This window comes from Polistes fuscatus, unplaced genomic scaffold, assembly GCF_010416935.1.
Source record: "Polistes fuscatus isolate 324 unplaced genomic scaffold, CU_Pfus_HIC Scaffold2, whole genome shotgun sequence".
NCBI lineage: Eukaryota > Metazoa > Arthropoda > Insecta > Hymenoptera > Vespidae > Polistes > Polistes fuscatus.
The window spans coordinates 16313339-16336652 of record NW_025113096.1 but is presented as its reverse complement, the minus strand read 5'-3'; the positions used below and the strand labels follow the sequence as shown (position 1 = coordinate 16336652).

At 30.1% G+C, this 23314-nt stretch overlaps 5 protein-coding genes and 2 long non-coding RNA genes across 8 annotated transcripts in view; 4 read left to right on the top strand and 3 right to left on the bottom strand.

The window, feature by feature from the left end:
• Nucleotides 1–2727: 2727 nt before the first annotated feature.
• LOC122516595 lies at nt 2728–5444 on the bottom strand. The gene is made up of 3 exons (XR_006303616.1): nt 5383–5444; nt 3018–3265; nt 2728–2841 (listed from the first exon to the last, which is right to left on the bottom strand). It is a non-coding gene; the product is annotated as an uncharacterized LOC122516595 (long non-coding RNA).
• LOC122516596 lies at nt 3842–4596 on the top strand. Its single transcript, XR_006303617.1, has 2 exons — nt 3842–4007; nt 4335–4596. It is a non-coding gene; the product is annotated as an uncharacterized LOC122516596 (long non-coding RNA).
• LOC122516594 (superoxide dismutase [Mn], mitochondrial) lies at nt 5400–7271 on the top strand. The gene is made up of 3 exons (XM_043634530.1): nt 5400–5562; nt 5925–6214; nt 6634–7271. The coding sequence occupies exons 1-3, from the start codon at nt 5525–5527 to the stop codon at nt 6960–6962; spliced, it is 657 nt and encodes a 218-aa protein (XP_043490465.1). The 5' UTR covers nt 5400–5524; the 3' UTR covers nt 6963–7271.
• A 609-nt stretch (nt 7272–7880) lies between these two features.
• On the top strand, nt 7881–10084 carry LOC122517032 (programmed cell death protein 10). Its single transcript, XM_043635326.1, has 5 exons — nt 7881–8343; nt 8513–8690; nt 8804–8936; nt 9014–9178; nt 9721–10084. The coding sequence occupies exons 1-5, from the start codon at nt 8272–8274 to the stop codon at nt 9803–9805; spliced, it is 633 nt and encodes a 210-aa protein (XP_043491261.1). The 5' UTR covers nt 7881–8271; the 3' UTR covers nt 9806–10084.
• Nucleotides 10085–10302: 218 nt separating this feature from the next.
• Nucleotides 10303–11374, bottom strand: LOC122517031 (actin-related protein 2/3 complex subunit 5-C). The gene is made up of 3 exons (XM_043635323.1): nt 11122–11374; nt 10931–11003; nt 10303–10735 (listed from the first exon to the last, which is right to left on the bottom strand). Exons 1-3 carry the CDS (start codon nt 11280–11282, stop codon nt 10487–10489), a joined length of 483 nt encoding a protein of 160 aa, XP_043491258.1. The 5' UTR covers nt 11283–11374; the 3' UTR covers nt 10303–10486.
• A 9-nt stretch (nt 11375–11383) lies between these two features.
• On the top strand, nt 11384–13500 carry LOC122517030. 2 transcript variants are annotated; one of them, XM_043635322.1, is made up of 5 exons: nt 11384–11467; nt 11636–11787; nt 11952–12025; nt 12159–12278; nt 12394–13500. In XM_043635322.1, the coding sequence occupies exons 1-5, from the start codon at nt 11462–11464 to the stop codon at nt 12498–12500; spliced, it is 459 nt and encodes a 152-aa protein (XP_043491257.1). In that variant the 5' UTR covers nt 11384–11461; the 3' UTR covers nt 12501–13500. The 2 variants fall into 2 exon arrangements, with proteins under 2 accessions (XP_043491257.1, XP_043491256.1); XM_043635321.1 differs by having other exon boundaries at nt 11901–12025.
• A 637-nt stretch (nt 13501–14137) lies between these two features.
• LOC122517028 (mitoguardin) overlaps nt 14138–23314 on the bottom strand; it is a 34040-nt gene continuing 24863 nt past the window's right edge. Inside the window, exons 4-9 of the mRNA XM_043635317.1 lie at nt 18587–18774; nt 18186–18323; nt 16409–16521; nt 15218–15386; nt 14759–14992; nt 14138–14655 (exon numbers count right to left, since the gene is read on the bottom strand). Of these exons, the coding sequence (XP_043491252.1) occupies nt 14329–14655; nt 14759–14992; nt 15218–15386; nt 16409–16521; nt 18186–18323; nt 18587–18774 (1169 nt within the window). The 3' untranslated portion in view covers nt 14138–14328. The remainder of the gene's footprint in view (nt 14656–14758; nt 14993–15217; nt 15387–16408; nt 16522–18185; nt 18324–18586; nt 18775–23314) is intronic.

Below are 23314 nucleotides of genomic sequence, written 5' to 3'. Positions count from 1 at the left end.
CTATTTCGATTCTATCTCGAACGAGATAGAGTCGAAATCAAATCCGCAAAACCTTTGATGAATTGATACTTAGTTTTAAGTATTATAACTAGCACTTCGCACTATCGCGATTATTTAGTCTTTGAAATGTTTCATATAATTTAATATAAAGAATAAATAAAATAAAAATATTGCAAAGAAATGCACATTGCATTTTTAGTATTATTTGTATTTCAATTCGATTATATTACTCGATTGTAAAAGTGCGAAGTGTTAATAGGTCATCGATTAGCATAATTAACTGCTCGGACATTCGATTAAATGTGCTCGTGTAATATGTGCACAATCGATGAACTTTTAAGTTCGTTGATTGTCCACGAGCTAGGATAGCTAACGGGAAACACGAATGAATTTTGTAATAATTAATAAATAGAGTCACCCCTTAACGAACATCGGAATTATTTGCAAAAGATGTATGATGAAAGAAAATAAATGGAATTATTTCATATATATGTGGGATGCGAGCACCTCCAAGCCAAACACTTAAATAGGCATTCGTGAGGAGATTGGACGGTGGGCCCTGGATAGCTCAATGGTTAAGAGCAGTCGCCCGGAAAGCGGAAGACCCGGGTTCGAGTCCCGGTCCAGTCAGTCCAACGGCCCAATTTTTTTCACGAATCCTACATATGGGGGCTCGTCCGGGATGGAGGTTTGCTTTGTGTCACACTTCTACGACCGCGCAATAATTAGGGAAAAATAATTAAAGTTGAACATCTATCATAGAGAGGTTAGGCCGACGTAAAGACGTATAGTGGCGACGTGAACGGTTGGCTGGGGAACTAGGCAAGAGACGGCCTTTAGACAGCAATGCGTTCAGGATTAAAGACGTAAAGTAAGACGTAAAGTAAAAAGACGTAAAGTAAGACGTTGTACGACGAAGAAGGATTAGATGGTTAAAGGAAGGGGTTTTCCAATGACGGACATTCGGGGTCGAATGTGGTTGCGGGGGGGGGTGGAATGTGGGATGCGAGCACCTCCAAGCCAAACACTTAAATAGGCATTCGTGAGGAAATTGGACGGTGGGCCCTGGATAGCTCAATGGTTAAGAGCAGTCGCCCGGAAAGCGGAAGACCCGGGTTCGAGTCCCGGTCCAGTCAGTCCAACGGCCCAATTTTTTTCACGAATCCTACATATATATATTGTAATGTGAAATGTATTTCATTTATATTAGTTTTATAGGCAGTTGAGAATAATTGGGTGAAAATGTCTTGAAGTCGTTTCTAAATTGTACGACCATAATTTGGCATATTATAACGGTTTGGTATTAGAATAGAATCAATACTTTACATAGTTAATAATATTCCTTTCGGCGATGAGATATCTCTCGACCAAAAGGTAATAATTATTTTCTATGTAAAAAGCTCAGGATGTTTTACTAATAACATTTTTTTTTTCAGGGTTGTGTTAGGGTCGGTTAGGTTTTTTTATTATATAGAATCAGGGACAATTCTAATTCTATATCATTAATCGTTGTAATATTCCAAATTATGCGAATACTTTTTGGAACGATTGACGTTTTTGGTCAAAGATTCTTTTCGTGCTCGCACATAGGGAATGTCCGACAGTAGACTTGAATAAGAAAAGAGGCTAAAAGCCGAAGAGGCTCCCACTTAATTGTGGCTCAAGAGGGCAACTACAGACTTAATGAGTTATTTTCAAATTCAACAGCATGGTTGAATTTTTTGAAAATAGCTCGTTGGTCATTTGATATTTTTATTGTTTTATTTTTTATTTTGCTCGTCAATAATTTATAATGGTTATTAAGAATGGTAATAATTAAAATAGTTTCCTTTTTGTTACAGGTGACCATCGTTGGATTTGCCTTGCCACCCACCAAACACCAAACATAATTTTTCCTAAAAATAAATCGAGTATTAAGAAAATTTGATTTTATAAATGATATTTCATTTAAAAGATAGAAAATACTTTAAAATCATGATAGAGTACAATACCATTCCCGAATTCCTGCTCCAATATCATATCATTTTCTAATTTCCTATTACGCACAGTTTCCCCACTTTTTATTCTTCATTTCATTCGTAGAAACTAATTATCTTATAATGTTTTTTAATGACTCTTTTATATTTTTAGGTATTATGATTTAATCAATTATTATATTATATATTTAATTAATTTTCATTTTAGTTTGTTTCAGGATATGATTAATTCCAATGCATTCATTGGATCTTTGCAAATCCAAACTAATCTTTCTTTTTTCTTTTTCAGGTTCGTTTCCAGTATTTTTTTCAATGGGTAGCGGGTAGATTCTTTCTTTGCGAAGAAAGGTCTACTTCAGGGATGCGACGCTGCCCACGCGAGCCTTGATTCTATCTTACCTCCAAAGATAGAATCATGTCTTTACCTAAAATTCCACCCACACCAAACGATCCTTTTTTCAATATTTTGTTGGCAGGATGAATTACGGAGACAATGCAACACTCCGTCCAAAAGAAAGGAGAAACGAATCAAAAGAGGACTGAGTTATGGTAAATGGTAGTATGGCATAATTATTTTTACAGATACCATGGAACAGTACAAAATCACGTTCTATCTTAAAAGTCTTATTTTTTCTCTAGTTTTCTTTAGCAATAAAAACCATGGAAACGATGCAAAATTCCGTTCAAGAGGAGGAGGAAATGGACTAAAAAAAGACTAAGTAATGGTAAACACGGTAATAGAAGATAATTATTTCAGAAAGAATTCGAAGTATTTTAATTCGTTTATTGTTTTCCTCGTAGCATTCCACATGTATGATAGTTATTTTTAATGCATTTTCTTTTTTTACAGATACCATGGATCAACCTACAATTATATAAATTTATTTTTATTGTACTATATTTTAGATAGATTGCAAAATTATTAAATTGAAAATATTCATAATTTGTAATCTCCGTATATGTATATATTGTAATTATACTACAGTGTGTTACTATTCAGTAAAATCATCGATGTTACTTAAATTCTTTTCAGATGCATACCTAGTTTTATGTTGGTGTGAGAAAAATCATTGTTAATGCACTTCCTTATTTTTACATGTACCATGGATTAGTCCAAATTTTTATAGATACCATGGATCACTCATTGCATTTTTGCAAATCTAAAATAATCTTTTCTTTTTCTTTTCCAGGTTCGTTTCTAGGCCCACTTTTCTTCTTATTCCGTATCCCTTTGTTTTTTTTTGTTGCAGGTTCAATAGGAGAAGGACCAGAGGAGGACCAGACTAGAACTTAGAATAAAATATTAATGTAAAATTTAATGTTTAATTTTAATTTGTTAATTCTTCTCCCTTTAGCATCGCACTCGTGTGATAATTATTTTTAATGTATTTTTATTATATTTTTAATGTATTTTATTTGTACATAGGTACTATGTTATTTTGATTCTATTGATGTTTAACACCCCGTTTATCATTTTGTTATATGATATTAAAACTTTTCTCTTAATTCTCGATAATAATTGCAAGGATTTTCCGAATAAAACTCTTAGGGTGGGGCCTAAGAGTTTGGCTCATTATAAAACGTTCTAAATGTTTCCATTTTCTTTGGTTTCAATTTAATTCGGATGGGGACATCTTCAGGATACTCATCCCGGGTCTTCAGAAGCGGTTACCTCCTCGTGGTTAGACCTGGGCAATGGTATTTTACTTTCAGTATAATGTTTAACATATTTTATATGTTATGCATTCCATTGCAAGTAAAATCTAGCCAAAGACCGCTTGCCATAAACATTATAATGATAATTAGTTTCTTTTAACTTTCTAATTAATACCATATTCTTTTATTCCTTTCCTTGGTTCCTTTTATCCATTAAATATAAAGAAACTAATTACTTTATAATGTTTTTTAATAACTTTTATACATTTACAAGGAGTCCTTACCTATAATTTCCTCCATCAACCATCATACCTTCCCTACTTTCTTTCTTTTCCTTTATATCAAGTATGCTCACATGAAGTAGCATGCATTCAGGTGAGTTTACTTAACTTTTGAGGTGGAACAGCTTTTAGATTTCTTTTTTATTCGCGATTTGATATGCATAAAATATGCATTTAGCATAGGGACCGAAGCGACACGCGTTGGCAATTCGGTCACTATCCGTTAGTCAGGCCTCAACCGTCTGCTGTTAGAGTAATGGTCGATCGTTGCGTGAAGCCTAGGTTTCTCGTAAAAAAAATTAGAGTCAGTGGATTAGTCCGATCGGAGAGAAACCACCTAAAACAAAAATCGTGAGAAGTTCCACCTTAAAAAGCCTACTTTTCCTCTTCTTCCCTATCCTTTTGTTTTTTTTTGTTGCAGATTACATAGGAGGAGGACCACATGAGGACCAGAAGAGGACCAGCCGAGGACCACACCAGGACAGCACGAGGACTTAGTTATAATGTAGTATAGAGTAAGATAATATTATTTGTATAATTAAATGTATAATTTTAATCTATTTATTCTTCTCCCTTTCTCCATTGATGGTCAAGTTAGTAACTAAGATGAATGTGGTTACGCGAAAAGTGGATTTGTGAGCTTCTATGTACTTCTGTCTAGCATTAAAAAGTTGTTAAAAATATGTTATACGCATGCGCAACCACAAATTCAAGCGCAAGCGCACTTTGAAAAAAATCTCCCACTCATTACGTTTTCACATTTGTAATTATTAATAACTAATTAAATAATTAATTAATAAAGTTAACAATTATGGATTTTGAATTAGCAAATAGCTAGCAATTAAATGCATTTATTAATTTTTTTCAACTGTTGAGATTTTATGCCAACTTTTTAATGCTAAAAATTTGAAAAAATTGCAAAAATTGATAAGTCGATAACCACCGATAAAGAAGTTTCTCTTCTTTACTGATAGATGACACTTTCAATCGTTATTACCAACGAAGTAAAAACATAAAAGCTTCTTTTAGGCGCGTTTTTCCAAAAAATTTTAGAAATGTAGATACAAAATTATTAGCTAAGAAAATCTTTTTCAATTAATTTTAATTTAATTAACACTAGAAAAAAGTATTTTTTCTAATATTTTTGACAACCATGCTGAAAACTTATTAAAAAATAAAACAGAATAATTAAATAATTAAATACGAAAAGAAAATAAATGACTAATGAATTCATTAAAAGATTATTATTTTTATTTGATCCTAAACGAATGAAAATGTATTGACAATTTAATAATTATTAGCGTTTCCTGTTAAATTATAAATTGACTTTTCCCCAGATCGTCGGTATTTTTTTATGATCCAAATACTAAATGCACTCATTGTTAATTTCGTAACAGGGAAATCCCGTTAATAAAATCAACAATTAGATTTAAGAGGAAATTTATCATTCGGAAATTACGTTTACTCACACATTGACTTTATTAGTTTCATTCGCTCTCGTTGCAGAGCTCATTCTGCTTCGCGAGACGTCAACGAGAACCGGTTCTACTTTGTTTAAACTCGAAACAGAATAATTACAAAAAAGTCTTCTTTTCTTATACAATAACAACAATGTACGTCATTCGGAGAATTGTGACAGCTAATATCACGTATGTTTTTATACATTTTGCTTCGTAAACGAATTTGTTCATTTGTGCATTAAGCATTACATAATTTCTAACCCTTTTTACCATCAGCTACATTCCATTTAAATGCTTGATATCATTTTTGCATTATATTTACATTAATTTTTTAAATGGAAAATTAAATTAAATAAAAAATGTGCGAATATTATAGTACTAAAGTACCAGTACAAAACATTTTTGTTAAAAATGTCATACTCTTATTTATTGATTATTTATTGATTCCATTAAGTTACTATGATATAAAATATTTAGTTTCATTATTAGTTAAAATAATTAAATATTATATAATTAATTCTGTAATTATTTAATTTATAATATTTTCACAGTAAAGATCAATGTGCGAGATTAAAACATACTGTACCAGATTTACCTTACGATTACAAAGCATTGGAACCAATAATAAGCGCAGAAATTATGCAACTACATCATTCTAAGCATCATGCGACTTATGTTAATAATTTAAATGTTGCCGAAGAAAAGATGAAAGAAGCTGTCGCCAAAGGTGATGTAAATACACAAATTGCGCTTGCTCCTGCTATAAAATTTAACGGAGGTGGTCATCTCAATCATAGTATCTTTTGGGCTAATCTATCACCCCATGGTGGAAATCCAGATGGTACGTTTAAAGAATATATTATTTAGGTATAATAAATGCATTACAAAAGTTCTTTTCAGAGTTTATAATCATTTTTAGCGATTAATCAATATTATGTTTATGTTCTGATAAATTCTACCAAATAGGACCCATGTTTGTTACATTTAAAGTGTATCACAAGTCTCAAATGTTGTTATAGTGCAAAGGGTTAATTAGCTCAAAAATAATCTACCACTTGTCTTATCTATCTTTTAAAATATTGAAGAAATTCAGTAGAATTTTATGAATTTAATACGAAAAGAAAAAAAAAATAATTGATTATAATATTATCATACTTTCTTTATTTATGCAATTTTGACCTTTCAATTTTTTTTCACGATAAGATACTTAAATTGACTAATTTTAGAAAACAATTTTAATATGAACGAATGTTTTGACAGGTACCCTTATCAAACAGATAGAAAAAGATTTTGGTTCTCTCGAAGAGATGAAGAAGCGTTTATCAGAAAGTACCATAGCCATTCAAGGTTCTGGTTGGGGATGGCTTGGATATGATCAGAAATCAAAGTCTCTCAGAATTGCAACTTGTGCAAATCAAGATCCTCTTCAAGCTACAACTGGTCTCATACCACTCTTTGGTATCGACGTTTGGGAACATGCTTATTATCTTCAGTACAAAAATGTACGACCGGATTATGTAAAAGCGATTTTTGATATCGTTAATTGGAAAGATGTCAACGCTCGCTTTAAACAAGCAGCTGGCTGCTAATTGGATTAACATATGAAAACAAGCGTAATACGTCACATTGAAAATTAGCATTGTGCACCATATAAAACTCTCATCGATTTTAATATTTTCTTTTTATATAAAAAAGTCTGAAATATCTATTGAACTCTTATTAATTTATAGAAATATTTTAAATAATATTCTAGGTATTTATCATATGCGTATATAAATTTAGTAATAGGAAAACAAAAATTGTATTTACTTATATACAGTTTATGTACTTTTATCATTAACTTTATACGTACTGTATAAAAACAGCTAACACATGGAAATTAAAAAATATAATTATTATATTAGTGTCTCCATTACTCTCCCCCTTTTATAGGTTTGAGGACTCTTGAAAATACCTTTTCATCCCCTAGAGTCAATAGCACACGGTGTTTATAGGTAGTCACCCATCCAAGTATTAATCATGCTCATTATTTCATTTTTGTGATTCAATAGAAACTACTTTCAACAGGGCAAACCATTAATTAATTATAATATTATTAACAAAACTAATGCATTAACTTTATAAATATATTTATTTAAATAAATAATAACTTCATTTATAATATTAAATACAAATAATAAAGTATAGTATTATATTCTATTAAAACTTTTCAATAATAAATTTAAGCACATACACGCACACACACAATTGTTAAAAACTAGGTTTCTAACTTAAAAACTCTTATCAATATAACTATTTATTTATATTTATAATAATAAACATAAATAATTAAGCATATTATTATATTATATTAAGACTTTTTAATAATAAAGTTGAACACAAACACACATTGTTAGAAACTGGATTGCTAACCTAAAAACTATAATTAATATATTATATATAATAAATAAATGAATTTAAAAAAAAATAAAGATCTTCAAAAACTAACCTAAATACGCTATTTAAAATAATAAATAAATATTTTAAATATTAAATTTTCCATAATTATAAACGATAGAAATTGTTGTTACGTCGTTGGCTATACGAATCTAAATGTTCAGAATACTTTCACTTTTGACGTTTGGCAACGCTGTCTTGAATTGAAGCCATCATCAGAAGACATAAACGATAAAAAGAAGAAATATTATAACCTTTGGTATTTTCTCTTACCAGTTATAAACAAAATAAAAAGGACTAATAGAAAAAAAATATAATATCCTGTTACATAGTCGAATAATTCTAACAGTATTATATTCTATTCGTGTAATATCGTGACCTATTAAAATTAAATTATTAAACCATATGCACGTGTAAGACGTTATTAGAACTGTCATATTAAGAAAATAAATTCAGTGAAAGATGACAATGGGCGATGAGACTCCAATTACATCTCTTGTACTTCCCGTTATATTACGGCCAATTTTAACTAAGGTATCACCTGATCTGATATCTTTAAATAATTATTATTACATTTATAGTTATATTTACAAAAAAATATTCATTAAAAAATCAATATGAATTTTAAAGATTTTCAATAAAATTTTTTTGACTTTAGTATAGTACTTTTTTCAATGTATGTCATACTTTTTCCTTAATTTAGTTGGAGAGACAAAATGTTATAGCAGCTCAAACATTATGCACTGCACTTTCAAAAGCAGAAAATTCATATCCTGGTATAATGCACGACCTCATTCTTGGAATTATACAAAGGGCTGAATTAAATCTCGATATGAACGAAAGCGTTTTACGCTTGCAAGGCGCTGCTTCTGATTACGACGGTAAAATCCTATTTCGAATTAAACAATTATTTATAAATAAAAGTGTTAACAATTATATATTTAAAAATAATCTATTAAGATAGAAAATTTTTTAATTAAGATCTTTGTTACAGTTGTTGAATATCGGACTGCTAGATCTGAAGATGCTTTCCAAGAATTAAATCGTAAATCTATGTCACTGAAAAGAATATTGAGTCGTATTCCAGATGAAATAACAGACCGTAAAACGTTTCTTGAAACGATTAAGTAAATAATTTTATATTTCTATGTTTTTTCTTGATGTTACATAGTTTAAAAATTATATTTTGATTTAATTCTTGCAGAGAAATAGCAAGTGCGATAAAAAAGTTATTAGATGCTGTAAATGAGGTTGCCGCATTTATACCAAGTTCGACAAGAAAACAAGCATTAGAGCAACGTAAGAAAGAGTTTGTAAAATATAGTAAAAGGTTTAGTAACACATTGAAGGAATACTTCAAGGAAGGACAGTAAGTAGATAGATACAATTTTTATACTTATAAATTTTCTCATTTATAAGAACTTTCGAGTGTACGTGTATGTGTATATATAATATATATATATAATCATTAAAACATTTAGGACATCAGTTTTTTTTTGGTATAAGAATTCTTATAAAATATTGTATAAATATTGTGCAATAATTCAAATCTCTTAACTTAAGTATGATGAACATTTTGAACACATTTATCATATTCTATCACATACACTTTTCTTTATTTTTATAGGTAGTAGCACCTCTTATTTAATACTTGTCTTTTTTTTCTTTTCTTTCTGTACAACTCGCATTTTTAGTTGACATTTTGAAAAATATATTTCAACAAAATTACAGGAAACTTTTATATTAAAAATTAAATTGTCGTGGTAGATAATAATATTCACTAACAAAAATAATTTATGCATGTAATCTTTTGTTTTTTTGTTAAATTTGCTTTTACGCTTAGAAATGATAATACATTATTTAAAATAAGAATGTATAATGACTTTGACACTATTTGTGACATTATTTCAGAGCAAATGCAGTATTTGTGAGCGCATTATATTTGATACATCAAACAAACATGATAATGCTCACTGTTAAGGATAAATGTGAATAAAAAATTCATATGGCTCTTCGGGGATCGTTGGTCGGTGTGATACCATAACAATAAAATAATTGATATGTATATATATATATATATATATATATATATATGTATGTAATATAATATTCTATTAATGTAGAATCTATTTGTTTGAAGATTATATTTAAATAATATGTATAACGTGATAAATAGATTACCACTATTTTATCCACAGTGGCTGCTTCTAATAGCGGCGTATAATTATCATACATATACATGTTAAATAAAAAGAAACTGTTGTCTTATTATTAATATTACAACTATTTATATTACATTAGTCGGAGTTAATTCTTTTTCTTTTTCATTTTCTTTTTCTTTTTATGTCAAACAAACAAAAATTGTAAATGCTTTTACTCGTTAACAAATAACAATGAAATATTTGCGAAGGAAAAAATGTATAAGAAAAAATATCTTATTTAATTGATTACAAAGGAAAGGAATAAAAAAGTTATTTTATAAAACAATGCTCGTACAATGCAAATAGATGTATCTCTTTATAAGAAAAATAAGAATTCGTTAAGACTATTTTCTCGTGCTTTCTTCTTTGTGTCATATTAATAACAGTGAAGAGGAAGAGGAAGAATAATAAAGCTTAACAATAATAATAATTTTAAAAGTTTTGTTAAAAAAAAAGAAATAAAAAGTAGAGATACTTCAAGCACGTTTACTATCTGAAAATGCACGTACGATACTACCTACTCCGCTAATATTATATACCTTCTCGTGCCATACTAATAAGTGATTACTGCTACCTTCTGTTGGAATTTCAAATCCTCTATAAATATATTTCATTAATACATCCATTAAGTCATGATCTACTGCGTCTAACTGCGCTAGACATTCATCCATTTGATTTGATTTTATGCTTAGAAGAACCTTCTGCGTTAAATTCCTAGCATTGTCCTGAAACGTTAGTGTCAGTGTTAATAAAGAATATTTTAATTACATTTTATTGTTAGAAAATATTAGTAGAAAAAAAAGAGGAGCAATAATCAAATTATATAACAACTTTATTCGATTCTAATCAATAAAAAACAAGAAAAATTAATAGATAAGGAAAAATTTAAAACGAAAGAATGAAGATTTTGTTGAGGTTACCTTTATCTGTTGGTTCTTACATCCTAGTGGTGCTGATTTTAAAACGGATATCAATGCTTCTGCATTCTTACCCTTAAAAATATGTTAAGGAAATTATTCGGTTAACTTACTAATTAAACTATATTCAAATTGCACAGATAAATATATATAGAAAGATAAATATATATGTGAAATTATGCGTGAAAGGATATTGGCTAAGAAGTGTCAGAATTTCGTTTTCGTCGGGACCAGTTGGTCCCGTCGAGCCAGCATCGGCATCCTCTTCCTTGAAATTATTATCACTGTATTGATCAACATCTATTTTTCGGAACGCTGACGCCGACGTATCCTTTTTACCGTCGTTTCTCGACATATCTATTATTATCTACCACCGCAAACTTTTCAAGGATCACGCCTGATCACGCCCGGCTTATTGCCATGCCATGACACAAAGAATATATTCTATAAACCGTGGCCATCGTAGCTACGAAAGCGACAACTACTTATGTTCGTTTGAAACAAAAAAACGATTGAAGCGCCACCATATAATTCATGTCGGTAATATAGAATTCTGCAAAAAATATTAATGATAATTCTGATCAATTGTTTATCGAATCTCTATTATAATACATATTTTATGATTAAAAAGACAAAAACAAAACAAGTTTTCTGTTATGTTTAAATTTGTACGTGTGGTTTTGTTTTTTAATTGCTTTTTTAATTTAGTGGAACATTATGGATTGCCCGCCACTTGTGAATTTATTTAATAATCCTAAAATAATATGGTATCAAACGGATATTACGATTGTTATTCGTATTATGTTACAAGATGTTAAGAATTATTTTCTTAGAGTCGAAGTTGATCATTTACAGTTTAGGTACAAACACTTTGTAATAAAATGAGGATTATTAAAACTTATTTATGATGATAGCAACTTTAAAATATTAAATAAAAAAAGAATAAAACATTAAAAAAAGAATGTATTTTTAGCACCATATTAAACGACAAAGAATATTATGTCAATTTGTATCTATTTGGCAGCGTGGTACCAGAAAAAACGACTCACGTTAATTTGGAAAGAGAAATTAAAATCAATCTCATCAAAGCATTTAAATGTAATTTTTATAATAATTATTAAATTATTTTTAGTATATTATATGTATATTTAGTATTTACACTATATATATATATATATATATGTATGCTGTGTATATAAATATTAAAAAAAAGTATTATTTTATGTTGCAGGGTTACCTTGGTTGAGATTACAAATTAATAAAGAAAAATGTCCTTATATTATTCTCGATACAGAACATTTATATGAAACTAATTATAATATGGATGAAAATAGGCTTATAATGATTGATAGTAATTATGTCATTTTTTCTTACTATTATAAATTTCTAATAATTAAATCACCTTCTAAAAATTTTGTATACGTTTAAAGTTTATTATTATATTATAATTTTTTATTGCAATGCAGAGAGCCCAAAGTTAGCTGAAAGTTTACGCAAGGAAAATATTCTACCTGAGATAGTTGATGATGATAGTGACTCTTCTAATGAATGGATGGATGATATATTTTTATAACACATTTATTGCTAGTTATAACAAGTTTTTAACTATTATTTTTTAATATAACATTAATCACTTTATATTAGAAAATTATTTATAAAGTAGAATCTTAATTTCTTGATCTACAATTTGATTAGAACAATTAAGTAATATTTCTACAAGTAAGAAATGCTCTTTCTTGTTTTTTTATTTTTATCTTATAGAATGTTTTCTTTATTACTTTCCTTTTTATAGTTTTAAGTCATTTTTCTACAAAAATCTTCTTACATATAATCCATATTTGTGTAAGTTACAGTGCGAGCTAATAGCACACAATTTTTTCATTACCTATATACGAGTTATGTATCAATGTATTAACTATGCAGATTGTGCCTTGACTTTAGTGATCTGATAGGAACTAGTATTTCGATGTGTCTAGGCTGTTGACATTTTTATGAAATCTTTATATGGGGTAATAATTATATAATAATAATAAAAGAATCTCTGAAAAATAACAGTATGAATTTTTGTAATAAATAATTTTATTACTTAAGATCGAGCATATATATCGTATGAAATTAAAAGAACGTTCTTTAAAAAAACTGTATATTATTTTTTAACGAGTAATATAAGTAACTAACATAAAAATATGTTACAGTTATGGATGTAAAAATGCTCCCAAAGTTTTGTCTTGATAATATAAGTATTAAGTGTTAGAAATTAGTCATGGAAAGTAACTCTGTAGAATGCATATATATATACATATATGCACACTCATGCGAGATAATAAAATATTATAATAGTGATAATACTTATGCGATTGTCAATAAAAACAATCTTTTAATATTATCTTATTTAATTAGCATTGAGGAACTATTAGAACACTAATATTCAATATAAATGCTACAGATTTGTTCGTACATTCATCGCGTTGTACAATATTGCATACGACTGCTTATAACTTAATGGAATATGCTTTCTTATGTCAGACGTATTATATAAAGTAAAGTTAAATAAACTACTTATCCCGGTAAAATGCGTACTCTAAAATTTACTAAAATCTTTTTTGCTAGCGTAGCACATAATTCTGGTAATATATATACATACATCATTTTTACAAGCAATCGTTATAAACATATAAATAATACACACATTAATGAGAATGATAACAGTAACGATAAGAACAAATCACTTTCTATTAATAGAAAACACACTTGAGACACATTGCATTATTTTTTACCAATTTTTAATAGCTACTTAAAACAATTTATCATTAATAATCATTATTCATTTCAATGAAATATATTCAATATTATTGTGTAGTAAATGTTTATATATAAAAAAGAATGTATTAGCAATTGAAATATATAAAAATAATTCGAACGACGTATGCCTTAATATTTTCTATTTAACACTAACATAATAAATTGTCTTTGGTATTTGAAATTAATTTAACGAAATGATAACACTATTTAAATGTCTTTTCAAACATTTTCATAGTATTATAACGGCATAAATGAAACTAAACTAATATGTATATTATTTTTTTTTGATATTAAATTTTACGAGATGAGAAATGAGTTATTTCAATATATTAAGTATAATTACAAATATTTAAATTAAAAGGAAATATCAAATAATAATTAATATAAAATATTTCATATAAAAAAAGAAAAAAATATATATTACACGTTTACAATATAATCTAATAGCGATATTCATGATTGTTAAATTTTCTAACAAACAAAGCAAATATAACTATCAAATATTACATAATAAATTTTATACCATTCTGAGATTTTTTATAGATTATGTATATATATTTTTGTGTATGTGCATCTAAATTACTATGAATAATTTGTCTTTAAATTTGGCTAGCACCTTCCAAGGAAAGTCTTTGATTAATATTCTCAACCCTTACTTTCATTTCCCTGATAATATCCTCTGCAAGATTATCGACAGTTGTGTATCTAACTTTGAAGAAATTAAATATATCTATGAGAAATTCTATGACCTGATCCTTAAAAAATTGGCAGGTGGATCGTAGGCTTCCCTCGGGACCTAAAAATCCCCAAACAAGTACCGGGGTTATTTGTTCCGAAATGGAATAAAAATGAGCCAAAAAACCTTTGTCATATTTCAACATTTGTCTTTTACCCATCAGCATCGACCATACCGCTGTTCCCACAGCCTTCAACAAAAAGATTCGGCATTTAAATGATTTTAAATAAACGTTAATGTTTATTAAGTATTTGTTAATTAATATTAATTTGTTTTGATTATTTGTAACTGACCGTTTCTCTGAAACTCGCAGATATCCATCTGTTTTGAAGTATGGCCTTGATGGAAGATGGCGGCTTTTCGACTTCTTCGAAGGCATCTAATAGTATAAAGTCAATTAGTACGTCATAAAAATTAATACATTTAACACCCCGGTTAAATAACTCCTCCTCGATCATTTCACTGTTTCGTGGCTCGTTCAAAAACTCTAGCATGCGTTCGTAATGTATCAAATAATCTTTCGGATCCTGAAAAAAAGGAACAAAAGATAAGCAAAATTATTCTCAATAATTTTGACAAGGATACATTATAGTTTTTAAATTATATTAAATACGTGGATGGGTTGAAAAGTTTTCAGACTAAGAAAGAAATCATTTCTTTTCTGTCACTTTTATTTAAACGAAAAAATAAAATTTTGTTTATGTTGAGACTCAAAATTTTTTAACCCTCCAATACAGATTGAAAATACATACTTTATCGGCAAAAATAATTAAATCGCTAATTATTTGACGTCCAATATCAGCTATCCAAACGGAGGATGATTCTATACTGAACAGTTTTGTGTATGCTTGACGAAGACAGTATACTTTAGCCAAGTACTCAACATCGGAGCCACATTTAACCAGCTCTGTATGCAATCGTCTGCAATGCAGTGTTCATATTAGGTGAAATACGATATATTTCCTTGTTAACGTGTAAGAAAAGAAAAGAAAAAAAAGATCCAAGAAATCAAGAAGATCTTAACACATTCATTGGCCAATCACGAGTATACTCGTGATGCATGTTGCACATGCAGAAAACTTATGTAAGTTTTACAGATTGTATAAGCTTTTAATAATTTTTTAGAATTTTTATTACTTTAATTTAAATATTAATATAGTTATTGTGAAACCTATTGGTTTGTTTTATTTAATAATCGATTAACAATGTGTTAAGAGAAATATAAAGATATTGCAGAATAAGTGGAGAAATATTATAGGGGTGGCTTTAGCACATCAAAACGAGAAAAAATGTTTCTATAAACATATGTTCTATTTGACCTTGTTTCGGAATTATAGCGAATTATACGTATAGTGTTTCTACCGCAATGATTATTTTGATAAACGGAAATAAGATGTTCCACTGGAAATCAGACACCGCATATAGTTGCACGATATACACACGATTATATATGCACAATGTCGCATTTTTATCAACTAGCTAGACAATTTTTCGAATGATTTCCAAACAAGTGGGTAAGTCATGGTGGTCCTATTGCCTGGCCTGCTCGCTCACCCGATTTGAATTTACTGGATTTTCACTTGTGGGGTTATTTAAAATACATTGTCTATAAAAAGTTCATAAACATTGAGAAAATACTTCGTGAAAGGATTGTACAAAGCTTCCACCATATCCGAGCAATGGTTGGAAATATGAAAAGAGTGAGGCAATTGCTTGTAAGACAACTGCAAGCCTTTGTGCAGATACAAGGAGGTCATTTTGAACACCTCTTGTAAATGTAAGTGCATTCAGTTCATCAAAACTCCAATTTGCTATAACTCCGAAACAAGGTCAAATAGGACATACGTTTATATGAACTTATTTTTTTGATTTAATGCACTGCCATCCTTATAATACTTCCCATTTATTCTGTTATACCCTGTATATTTGTAATATTTATATACCTGCAAGGAATCCCTTTATCTTCATGTTGCTTGAGTGCAGCATGATATAATTTCTGCCTTTCAAAATGAGGAAAAAGTTCGGAAAATTCTTCGAATTCACGTAGATCAGCTACCTGCAAAGAAATTAAATTAAATTGCCTTAAATGTTCATAACGATTTATACAAAAATTTTAACATATAAAAATCGGCACGAATTTTTCCGGCGAACGAAAGGTATTCATGACTGCAATAAAGAAGAAAAATGCAAGTAAAATTACACGACCAATATACATTGAACGTATTTTTTAATTTAAAATAACATTCCTTGTTTTGTACCTGTATCCTTCGATTCTATGATGTTGCCTGGAAAGTTTACATTGCGTTGCTTTTAAATTTTCCTTAAAAATTGGCACGAACTTTTTGAGTAAACCAATAAACAAAAAGTTCGATAATGAAGAAGAAGAAGAAGAAGAAGAAAATAGAAAGATGTATATGAAATAATCGGTTTGATTTCCGAATTAAGATTTGAATGAATCTGGTCTTTTACGACGAGGAAAGAAGGAACTTAAAGCGATTTTCTCACTCGCGTTCTCACCCATCGTAGTGGTCGTGAGTTTCCCCTTCGTCATCGTCGTCATTCGTTGGTATTCTACGCGTAAAAGCCAACGACAACGTACCAAACAAGTCCCCAAGCGTAGGTGGAAGAATTGGAGAAGAAGAAGAAGCGCGGTGATGCTCTCGGAAAAGGCTTAGGAGATGAGGGCTGGCGCACACAGAAAAGGGGGAACGGACGACATCCATGGACGAGAGAGCACTCTGTATCTTCCGCATTCCAAACATGAAATTCATAGAACGCCTCTCGTCTGTAATAAACTCTCTCTTACGAGTACTAAGATAGCACCTACTATTTTTATTAACTGTTATTAAATTATTCGCAATTGAACTATCGGGAAACAAAACTTTTTATTTTGGTATTCGCATTTCGTTGTATTTCTTTGAAATTTCTATTTATTGGGTTAGTACTTTTCAACATTTTTGATCAGTATTTATAATAAAATAATATGAACGTGCTGTATCAATGTATAATCTTTGATCCAATTCAGTCGTACAATATTTTATTTTCTAATAAAATTACTGATAAAAAAGATGGAAGGGGTTTCTTTAAAGTTCATTTCTATTGAAGGTTGGAATTCGGTAATTTAAATTAATTAAAATAAATTAATTTAATTCAAATAAAAACAAGACGACCCCGATGCATAAATTATTCTATCGAGTTATGTTCGTTGGTAGAACGTAATTATCCCGATGTTAGATGATAAATAATAATGTTTGAAAAGGTAGTATGAAATTTACCCCGATGGATTTCCCGGAACAAAATCAACGTGAATACTCGCGAAATATGAATTTAACAATTAATCAGAGATTAAACAAAGAATATTAAAAATAGAATAATAAGCGTTCGCGCGAGTCTTGCACTTTTTTCTGATCTTCTTCCTCTTCTCCTTTCTTTCCACCTTTTATTATACTTCTTTTAATTTATTTCCTTTCTCCTTCTTCGCTTTACTCGTCGTATCAACGTCTTATCGTATCCCTTTTATTTTTATGCATCTTTACGATTTTACTTTTCATTGTTGTTGTCGTATTTGAAAAAAGACAAAAAGAAATCGAAACGTAACATTAAAAACAAGACGACCCCGATGCATAAATTATTCTAACGAGTTATGTTCGTTGGTAGAACGTGATTATCCCGATGGTAGATGATAAAAACTAATGTTTGAAAGGGTAGTATGAAATTTACCCCGTCTCGTGCTGATTCAAATGATTCTGGCGAAGATGCGGCATCAGCTTTTTCCTTTCCCGATATTCGCATTCCTAGGTTGGATGGATGGCGATCCTCTAAGCTTTCCTGGCTATCGTCACGAAACAGCACTGAGTGCTATATACAAAAAAAGAAAAATAGAACATGTTCATATAATACATACACGTTCCTACACGCACGTGTAAAAATTGTTTCGCTAGTGTGTGGTAAAAAGAAAAAAAAGAAAATAGATTGCAAGAGAAAGGACAGTAGTGACGTATTTGAAGTGACACTGGACGAGAGAATAATAGCATTTTTTTATATGTCGCCAGTGTCAACATGGTATTCAAACGAAACGAGCAATTATAACGAGGGGTGAGGGATGGACAGTTGGACAATACCTGATCGATAAATAGAAGCTCCGCGTGATTCTGAATTTCATAACCCATGTCGAGGAGATCTTGAACGTCCTGCGTAAACGCTGCGTCCGCTTTTGATGGCAGGGCAAGGGCATCGTTGCTCAAAGTTGAACTGAATGCTGAGAGTGCATCCTCCCAGTAAATTAGTGCTTTCTGTAGTGCTTCCAAACCTATGTATCATTATCATCGTCATTGTCATTATAATATCATCATCATCATCATCATCATCATCATCAATATTGTCATTGCCATTAATTTCTATTGTGTTAGCCATATTTACATATGGGTTGCCCAATAACTAATTTCTAAATGTTTATTAGTTTGCTTTTAAATTAATAACAACAATATTCTTTATTAAATAAATTTTTAAAATCTTCTTGTTATAGAGTATAATTTAACTGAAAAGAAATGTTTAATATTTTTTATTGAAATAAGAAAAGGGATAAATATATTTAATATTAATAGTATCGAGATTATCTGGCAACCTAATAATCCTTTCAAACGGGAGCAAGCAAGCTTTTTGCATCGAATTAGTCATCCTCCCTCCCTCCCTCCCGCCATCCCTCTCAAGTATCTCCCTTTTTAACCTATCTCTCTACGACCGTCTTTATTTAAAATTTAAATTACCGGATATCTCATTGTATGCTAGATTTATTTTTTAACTCTTTCTCTCTCTCTCTATCTCTCTCTTTATCTTTTTTATTAAAGTAGTAGTAGTAGTATAAATGTAGTTGTTTAAAATTCCGATAAAAGTAATCTTTGATTCAAAGGAAAATAAATACAAAGAGAATGTCGTTTAGTTTCTAGTTTTATAAAACAGCTTATTATTTACATTTAAAAATATGCTATTTATCGAATTGTAATTTATTATTGAAATGAATTTTATTCGATTACTATGATTATTATTTTTGAAAGTGAAAAGGCGTGTTTACCTGTTACCAAATGAGAAATTATGCGTAAACTTTCTTATAATAAATTTCGTAATGACGATCTCCGTTCTCTGATCGGAAACTTTCGCATCGTGTAATAAAATAAAGATAAGATTTTCGAGTTTATTAATATTCATTAGAAATGAATGTGAAGTAATATGGAAGAACAAGCATTCCTTCGATTCGAGAATGTCAACGAGATCCACAGAGGACTATTCGTGCTATATTCGAAGAAACCTCCTTTGTATATTTCATTAATGAACGAGAAATTGTCGAAGAAAAACTGTCCAAGTATTTTGTATTGTCAACGAAGCGTCTTGTGACCTGGTAAACTTACCTCGATTATTTTGATTCTTTTTTCTGTAATAAAATCGTCAATCTTTCGAAAATCTTTTATGTATTAGACGTTAGGTGTTATTTCGAAAGTAATCTTGATAATAGATCACACTTCGGATACGTATTGTAAATCAATTAGATGTGTGTGTGCGTGTGATTTATGATAGCAATTACAATCTGATTTATTATATTTTTAAACTATCCTATGGTCCACCATATATTTATAAATATTTATATAGATGAATCGACGACGAGTTTTGAGTCTTGACAAAAAACAAAACTTATTTTTTCATTTTAAATAAAAGAGTGTTTAATCGAAACGAATTGTTTCTGTGTTAGGTTTAAAATTTTTCAACCTATCCTAGTATATATATACCTGTATATGAATGTTTAATTAAAATTTCTATATTTTCGATTATTTTTATTTACCTCATATATATACATGTACGTGCATATATATGCGTGTGCGTGTGTGTGTGCGTATACTAGAAAATTCACCCGTTGTAATAATATTTGTCCAAGGAGTAGCAATGTGCAATTCATGAGTGCAGCTGTATACAAGGGAGGTTGCACCCTTCAACGGTTGAGATTGCTTTCGATTCGACTGGGGTCCAGATAAAATATTTTCTACCCCGAAGCAGCAAGTTATCTATTGTGGCTATTCGATTCTAACGACGAACGTTTATTCTTCCATTTTCTCTCTCTCTCTCTCTTTCTCTCCCTCCCTCTCTCTCAGGTCGATAAATTTCTTGACCAACACAAGAGAGCGAGAGAGAAAGAGAGAGAAAAAAAAGAAAGAAAGTAAGAGATATTAATTATTTGCGAAATATATGACCTACGAACATTATTATAAATGATAAAAGGTATCTAAAAATACTTTAAAAATTCCTATACCTTGACGCAATAATCGATCGCGTTATAGGTCGATCCATTTTCCTCTGCTTTTAATCAGTCCTCTGAAATTAGAGTTAATTGATCTTCCGGAAATAATTGACTCTTCGATAAACTCGTTACCGAGTTTAGTATCCTAATGGCTCTCTCTCTCTTTTTCTAAAAAATTCATCGAGAAACAATAAACGTACCTTTTATTTTTTTACATTTTTTGGTTAGAAAGAAAAAAAAATACTTAATCGATCGAGGGTCAAAGGTTAAAGATAATTTTATTCTCTACATTATCATTAAGATCTATTAAACTAATATGATGTAACGATAAAATCATGTTATTTATGTTTAACGTGTTAGTGCATGGGATGCTTTAAATAAACTTAGCAGCAACAGGTTTACTTTTTTTAGATTCCACCCGTTAGACGTCCATCAATGGTTATTTAATTGTAAGGTAAAAGTAAACCCTTTGACTTTATACTTTTGCAAGGACTCGCATGCATGCGTCACAGAAACTGCACTATTATATGCAGTAGATATTGGTTTATACATATACATACATATCTGTAATTGGAGGAGGTTTAATCATAAAAGTAACATCTATGTATAGGGTGTTTGAAGGTTTTTCGGCTAAACTATGTCATCGTATTCCTTGTACAAAAATAAAACAGCAAAATATTACATAAATATAAATCATTTAAAAAATATTTTATTCAAAAGTTATAATTTCAATTATAAATGTTCGTGTTTACTCGACACAATGATTGTCCATAAATTTCCAGTCAATTTATTTGAACATTTTCTTACGCTTATCTATGACGTTTTGCTTTTTCGAAACGATTTAGCTAACCCTAATCGATATCGGTCATCTTTAAATTTCCTCGCGGAATACTATCGATCGAAATTTTAAAAGTATTTTCAAACCGAGAATATGTCGGACATTCGGTTACGTGTAGCGTTTGTGCGACGATAATAACTCGGGGCTGCTTGCAAGAGAGTAGTAATGCAGATTTCCTGCTAGAATAGTCAAGCATCGTTCAGTTTTTTCGATTGTGCATTCGCAATTATGTGAAACATGTTCGTTTGGTCCAACAGCGGTGTTAAACTTGAATTCGCGTAATTGGTTGGTTCTTTGAACAAGAAATTAGGTGATTTATAATTTGTGTCATAACTTTTTGATAACGCTTTAAATGGCTTATGTTTATGGAACATTTTATTTTTGTTTTCATGCATAAAATACGTTGACACCCTTTGGCTTGTAAAATCTCAGACACCCTGTACATATATAGAAGAATTGTATCCATATACTATAATATTGCGTAATAGAAGCCAACACATAACGCGACTAGGTAATACGTATCGTTCACGTTCAAGCGGTATATCTTAAGAGAAACTAACAGAGAAAAAGAGAGAAACTCGGCGCCAGGCGGCCATTTTTGTTTTAGGAACTATCCATATTCCGTGTTAAAGCGAACTTAAACTCCGTTATTACGTAACATTTACATAAACCTGAAGGTTTATAATAAAAAAAACAAATAACAAAAATAAAAGAACAGAATAATCGACAGAGACACGTACATTTGCGAAAGTAGATCAAACGGTAAACGAAAATAATACAAGTTTTGTATCTCTATTATTCGCTTGTCAGCTTAAAAATAAAAATAAAGGGATGACGGATGTGTTGGAAAAAGAGATAATAATAAAAACAAAAAAAAAAGAAATTAAACAAACATCGATAACAAGTTGATATTCAAAAATATATTTCCAATAACGTATCCGTTTCAATCGACGTAAATATAACTCGAAACATATATTTGTTTCCTCGCAATCTTCTTCTTTTTCTCAATAAAACCATTCGTCAACTCCTCGTTGGATATTTTATTGGATAGTTCGATTTTAATTGGACGGTTTGTTGTTATCGGATATCAGGTCTCGTTTCGATTTCAACTAGTTTAATAAAAGAAGACGAAGAAGAAGAAGAAGAAGAAAAGAACAAATTTATTTCTCGTTCTCATCTCGTGTCAGAGACAGACAAGATCCAAAGAGCAGATTTAACGTTCGCAATAGGATAGTAGAAGGATATCAAAAAAAGGGAAATGGGAAAAGGTGATTAAAAACAAATTTTCAGTCTCGTTAAGCCCTTTGACAGAAGTGAAGGAGGTAAATGAAAAAGGGGTAGGTAAGAGTAAGTAGGAGCATTGGCAGAAAAAAATACACGAGTGTAAGAAAGACAATCGAGATGAAAAGTATGGTTGGAGGATCAAAGAAGTGTATGCATTTGGCTTTGGAGACAAAATTAGCGCGAGAAACACGTTCGAGTATAACGACGATCCTGAAAGCTTTGCCATGGAATTCTGTGACGTTTCCCGTAACGTGGTGTCCTCTTCTTCCTCGTGTCTCTCACAGAGTAGTTTCCCCTACCGCCAATATAACCCTGACATTATCAAATCTCCCCTCCCTCCCTCCCTCGATCCCTTCCAAATCCCTCTTCCTATCAGTCACCCTTCTCCTCCTGCCCTCCCCCCTTGCAGCAGCTTCGAAGCCTTGCCACTTTAAAGCAGCA